Source organism: Salvia hispanica, chromosome 4 (genome assembly GCF_023119035.1).
Source record: "Salvia hispanica cultivar TCC Black 2014 chromosome 4, UniMelb_Shisp_WGS_1.0, whole genome shotgun sequence".
Taxonomy (NCBI): Eukaryota; Viridiplantae; Streptophyta; class Magnoliopsida; order Lamiales; family Lamiaceae; genus Salvia; species Salvia hispanica.
The window spans coordinates 7,883,082-7,889,176 of record NC_062968.1 but is presented as its reverse complement, the minus strand read 5'-3'; the positions used below and the strand labels follow the sequence as shown (position 1 = coordinate 7,889,176).

At 33.8% G+C, this 6,095-nt stretch overlaps 1 protein-coding gene across 1 annotated transcript; it reads right to left on the bottom strand.

Annotated features, from left to right (window-relative positions):
• Window positions 1-2,673: 2,673 nt before the first annotated feature.
• Window positions 2,674-5,072, bottom strand: LOC125223244 (pyruvate dehydrogenase E1 component subunit alpha, mitochondrial-like). Its single transcript, XM_048126298.1, has 8 exons — window positions 4,364-5,072; window positions 4,101-4,180; window positions 3,666-3,743; window positions 3,474-3,569; window positions 3,321-3,392; window positions 3,180-3,233; window positions 3,023-3,088; window positions 2,674-2,913 (listed from the first exon to the last, which is right to left on the bottom strand). Exons 1-8 carry the CDS (start codon window positions 5,034-5,036, stop codon window positions 2,869-2,871), a joined length of 1,164 nt encoding a protein of 387 aa, XP_047982255.1. The 5' UTR covers window positions 5,037-5,072; the 3' UTR covers window positions 2,674-2,868.
• Between the last annotated feature and the right edge of the window lie 1,023 nt (window positions 5,073-6,095).

Sequence of the window (6,095 nt, the reverse complement as noted above, 5' to 3'; positions counted from 1 at the left end):
GGTGGATAAGAGACGAGTTGTGGATGGCCTTAAGGTCAATTTACAACAAATTAGTTATAACTAACTTTTGAAAAATATCTCATAACTTTAAAACGTATATAACTTTCTCGATTTAAATTATTTTTTCGCACAACATATATCAAATTAAAGATAATTTCACAAGGATTCTAACGATATTTCTCTTGCATATGTTCCGATGTCAAAATAAAAAAAATATCAAAAATTTTTAATTTTTTCGTACAACAACAAATGTCAACATAGTATATAAAATATGTCAATATAAAATATGTAGAATATCATTCTTAAAGCAATGTGTTGATACATTTAAACATGCATTAACATCCATTAAATGTAAAACATAACAACATTATGACAAAAATAATCTATTTTATTTATTGGAAAATAAAATAAGAGTTTTACAGTATTCAATCACTCGAAACGTGATTTCTAGTATACAAACTCTAACAGTACCAAGAAGGCAAGAACGCCTATTTGGTTTCCACTTTCCACAACCAAACTTTGCAAATGGAAATATGGTTTCAAACAATTTATGTTACTAGAAAATGTTAAGTTTCCCAATTTTATTCGAGTTGACTTCCTTTTATTGCCCATAGGCTATAAAACACTAATACCTTAATTTTGAAGTTTACATAAGGTCCTTTTGGTTTGGAGATCAGTCGATGATAGCTTCCCCAATATTAATTGAGGTTGAGCCCATGGTTTTCTCTAGATTAATACTACCGACGTCTAATTTTTGTTTTGAGGATTGTATTTAATTCGAAAGGTTAATAATTTGAAATCTGGATTGTCGCATCAATAACGGTGGGAGATGCTGTCAAAGATGACGGATATACTCGTGAGCAAAAATCACATGCAAAATCTATCACTAATCACTATCACCAATTTAACTCTAATAAGGTAATCAAAACAAAAAATGAAGAAACAAAACATTTAAAATAATTTGAAAAAATAATTATTAACGAAGAATCTCATCCGAGCCCAAGTTGAAATAATTGTGTCCGTATTGAATCGATCTGATAAGGACATGCAATCAATAAAGCTTAACATAAACCTATCAATTTCTTGTCGTGTCGAAAATTGCTAACCCTAGGTAACGGTGAATCAGGCGCCTCCATGAAGCCTATCTCTCAATTTTGGCAAAACAACACTTCAGGACAAAATAGAGCAATCGATATATTTGAAAGAAAAACCCTAGACATAAATGTCAGACATTACTATATTAAAGCAAGTAATTTGTGAGCCCTAACACATCGTCTTTTGTTATACACTGATCAAATAGTAGAAATCAGCATCTTCGACCAACCACATAATATTTTAATTTCGTGATATTATTACAAGAAATAAATTAAAATTAATCAAAAAATTTATATACTAGTACTTACTAGCATTCAATAATTCACAAAATATAGTACTCCCTTTGTTCCATAAAAGATGTCTCACTTTTTCTTTTTACTTTATCATACTAAAGATGTCTAAGTTTTCATTTTTAGAAAAAATTCTCTCTTACAATAATATAAATATTAATATTTTTTCTTTTCACGTAAGATACAAAATTAAATCTCTTAAAACCTCAATGCAATCCCACTTCTCACATGCATAATTAATGGGCCCACCATTATATTAGGGGATCCCCACTGCATTAAGGTGTTTACTTAATATTTTGGCTTCATATTGCTAAGTTCCACATTTTTTTAATTGAAAATTTTCATTTTTTTAATAAAATTAGAAAGTGAAAATAATTTTTAGTTATTACTAATATTTGGGGAAGTGAAAATAAAAAAAAAGTTTTAAAAGATAAATATATATATACATAGATGAAGGTGATAAAGATGGGTTATAAAAGATAAATATATATATACATAGATGAAGGTGATAAAGATGGGTTATAGAAGTGAAAAGACTTCTTTGGAAAATGATCCTAATACTTTTTTTATTATAAAATATATTGGATGGATACTGATACAATGCAAACTCGTATAAATTCTAAATTATGATTTGCACCATTAAAAAATATCAACAGATGACAAAATAGTAGCAACAGAAAATGTGAACACAATGTTAACACATTATCAACACAACATCAATCGTGACACTGTGTTCACATTTTCTATTGTTACTATTTTGTCATCTGTTGATATTTTTTAATGGCTCAGATTATAGTTTGGAGTTTTGTACAATATTTAGAGTTTGCATTTGATCACATTCCTGTTGTGCTATATTTTAACAAGATAAACAAGAGAACATGCGGTAATTGGAAAATGTGGAGAGCTTGAGATTGGGAAGTGTGGATATCTAATTAAGTGAAAAGACTTAATTTATGAAAGATTAAATGGGTATATAATCAGTTAATTAATTAGACAACAAATTAGGTTAGACGAAGTAAGTACCCAGTCATTTTCCGAACTATCTATCTAAAAGCCAAACTACATGAAGATGCTGAGATGCATAGGAAGGTTCTATTTAGACAATACACTAACCATTCCTACCAGGCGCAATCTATAAACAACAATTGGATAAAAAAATTAGCAGTTACTTTAATTCAACCAAATAAAAAAGGAAAAAATAATGAAATAAAATAAAATAATTGTAATTATTCAAAATCAGTAGCATCATTAGAATTTCATGCTAAGGTTTTAAACAGTTCGTCAAAACTGTAAAATCAAGCTGCAAATCCGAGTTACTAATATTTCCGAGCACGATTGGATATCTCTAATACATACATGGATAAATAGTAGCAAAACTAAAACAGAAATATATAGCTATATATCCACACGATATTAAAGAAAATCTACAATCTGCTTTAATTTATTTTGTATGGGGGGAAAGCGCACACACTTGATGCTTGGCTCATGGAAGTACAGCTCTCAACTCTTTCCTGTCTGCTCCAAATGCCTGCAAAGTGCAAGCACACGCACATGCACGCGCGCAGAGTTATGAGCCTAGATCAGTCAGACAAGATTTTGTATTTCAGAAGATTTATTGAGTTTGAAAGCAGTCGTACCTCGACTCCCAAGCCTTTCACGTATACATTAGTAAACAGCTCAGAAGGATCGGGTGAGGGGATCTCCTGCAAAACAAAGTGCACTATAAATTGAAGTTTGAATTATTATATTATAGATTCATCTGAAACCAAGATATTGTGCTGAAAAAGTTCTAACCTTAGCTTTTGCAATGGCTTCATCCACCTCCTTCCTAACTTCTTTCTCAGTGTCCTGAGATGGAGAAAGAAAACATTCACCACATGATCAATTTCTCTAGCAGAAAACGAACAAACCACATTGTTCACCGTATTTAATTACCTTCATTTCCTTCTCAGTTGCTAGATCATGAGCTATTATCAGCTTTCTGACTCTTTCAACCGGATCACGCTCCTGCAACACAACACTCAAATTGGATATCCGAACAAGAAATAGCAGCTTCACAACAAAGAGGGAACATTCGATCATATTCACCTGTCTGATACCAGAAATCTCATCACGTGTACGATACGTGCTTCCAGGATCAGACATGGAGTGCCCGTGGTACCTATAGGTGTCCATTTCAAGAATCTGGACATACATACAAGCAAGTCAGACTAATCTGTGTCGAAAACCAGCAAAAAAGAGCAACACATTTTGGCAAGGAAATACTCAATGTTCACTCACAATAGGTCCATTCTTTAGAGCATGCTCCTTTGCAAATTTGCAAGCTTGTTTAACTGCAAGAGCATCCATCCCATCAACCTATTTTCATGAAAAGAAATAAACAATCAACACCACAAGACATAGACACAGACGCTCGAATAATGCTTGAGGAATCGAAGGTAGCTCTCATCTCAAACACTCCCTCTACCAAACAATTGTTCCTACCAATGATAGTACTCCCTCCGTTCCTTTGTAGCTGAGTCGTATTCCTTTCTGGGTTGCCCGTAGCTGAGTCATTCGTTTTTTTTGGCAAAGAACAACTTAATTCTTCTCTCTTACTTTACTATCTCGTACTTTATTCTCCCTTCATTTAACACACTTTTAACACAATTTCTTAAATCACGTGCCGAAAAGAAATGCATCTACTACTGATGGACGGAGGAAATAAGTTCTAACCTTCAATCCCGGAACATAATCTCCTCTTTTGAAGTAAGCTGGACTCTTCGCCGCCCTCCATTCTGCTGTCCCCATTCCATCTATGCATCAACCAAAATGATCAAATCAAATGTCTCCTATATAATCACTAACATATCCAACAATTCAGCAAAAACACGAAACCAGTGAAATCCAAAGTTTCGTAATTCTCTTATGATCATATCCAAAATTGAAATTGATCACAAAAGCAACATACTATAACAATCAATTAAAAAAAAACATACAGTGATTGTTCTCGCAAACCAAAATCGCAGGGAGATTCCAAAGCGCGGCCATATTGAGGGCTTCAAACAACTGGCCCTGATTAGCGGCACCGTCGCCGTACATCATGAAGGAGACATTGTCATCCTTGCTATACTTCTGCGCAAAGGCCAATCCACAGCCTAAGGGGATCTGTGCGCCCACAATTCCATGGCCGCCGTAAAAACCGCCGTCCTTCTTATAGAAATGCATCGATCCGCCTTTCCCCTTGGAGCAGCCGTCCTTCCGCCCCATGAGCTCGGCGAAGGCCTCCAGGAGGGTTCCGCCGCGGCCTAGGAAGAGGCAGTGGTCGCGGTAGGCGGTGATGATGCAGTCCTTTCGGGTGATGGCGGCCTCCATGCCGATGGCGACGGCCTCCTGGCCGTCGTAGAGGTGGCAGAAGCCGCGGATGAGCTTGGACTTGTAGAGAGAATCGGCGGCGATCTCCATCCGGCGCATCAGAGCCATGTCGCGGAAGAAGGAGAGGAGCTCCTGCGGGGAGGTCTGGACGGAGCGGGAGGGGGGGTCGATGTTGTGGCCGGTGAAGGGGAGAGATGTCTCGATCGTGATCGGTGAGGTGGAGGCGGTGGTGAGGAGGCGCGCGGAGAAGATTGGGCGGAGAAGGTGGAGGTTACGCCGGGTTAACGCCATCGCCATGGCTACTCACTCACTTCAATCGGAAACAAACAATGAATAAACTAATCAAAACACCCTAAGTTATGAAGCACTCCTACTTACTCTATTTTCCCAAAAAATTAGACTAAGCCGAAATATAAAAAAAAAAAATTAACTAATTGCACAAAGTAGATTTCATAATCTACTAATACTATTTCTATTATTTTTTTATCAAGCTTATTGTTATCATTTCTCTTTTAATATACTAATTTCACGATTAAAACTCAGATCATATACAAGTTTATCTACTTAATATACAAGTTTATCTACTTAGTACTCTATTACATATAAATAGTGGTGGATAAACGGTTTTCGATTAATCAATTAACCGAGAACTGAACTGAAATCGGTCGATTATCTGTTCTGTACCGGTATCGGTTATAAACGATAACCAAATTAAATTCAATTTTAATTTCAATTATATGTTTATTTAATACTTGAAAAAACACTTTCAAACTTTGTCACAATGGAAGAAATTGTAATTTATATCTAAATTTTGTTAAAGTCTCGTATTGCAATGTCAAAAAAGTCCATTTTAATTTATGTCACTATCAATTATAGTATTATACTACTTAGAAATTTCTATCTCAAAATCAATAAAGTGCTTAAGCATTACTATTTCAAAGTAGAATAACCCTTCACTTATTATTGGAGAAAAGTTTTTAAATTACAGATCATGTAAAGTTTAAGTATTTTAATGTGTCCAAACAATTTATGTATTACTTGTAAATATAATAATAATAATAATAATAATAATAATAATAATAATAATAATGATGATAGTAATAATGATAATAATAATAATAATAATAATAATAATAATTAAAAGTGGATGAAAAGTTAAAAGTTAAAAGTTAAAACCATAAACAATTTTAGTAATTATTAAAATTTTAAAAATTAATAATAGAAGAAATTGTAATATACTTTAAAACTTTATCAAAATAGAAGAATTTGATGTATTGTTTTAAGCAATTCGATTAGTTCGATTATAACCGATAACCGACCGGTTCTAACTGAGTCGGTTAATTAAGTAATCGAACT

What these genes read in the sequence shown, in the direction of transcription:
- LOC125223244 (XM_048126298.1), bottom strand. Translation starts at nt 5,036, where the DNA reads ATGGCGATGGCGTTAACCCGGCGTAACCTCCACCTTCTCCGCCCAATC. An exon ending in ATTATGTTCCGGGATTGAAG is followed by an intron (nt 3,744 to 4,100) that starts GTTAGAACTTAT and finishes TCATGAAAATAG; the next exon opens with GTTGATGGGATGGATGCTCT. An exon ending in CTCTAAAGAATGGACCTATT is followed by an intron (nt 3,570 to 3,665) that starts GTGAGTGAACAT and finishes ATGTATGTCCAG; the next exon opens with ATTCTTGAAATGGACACCTA.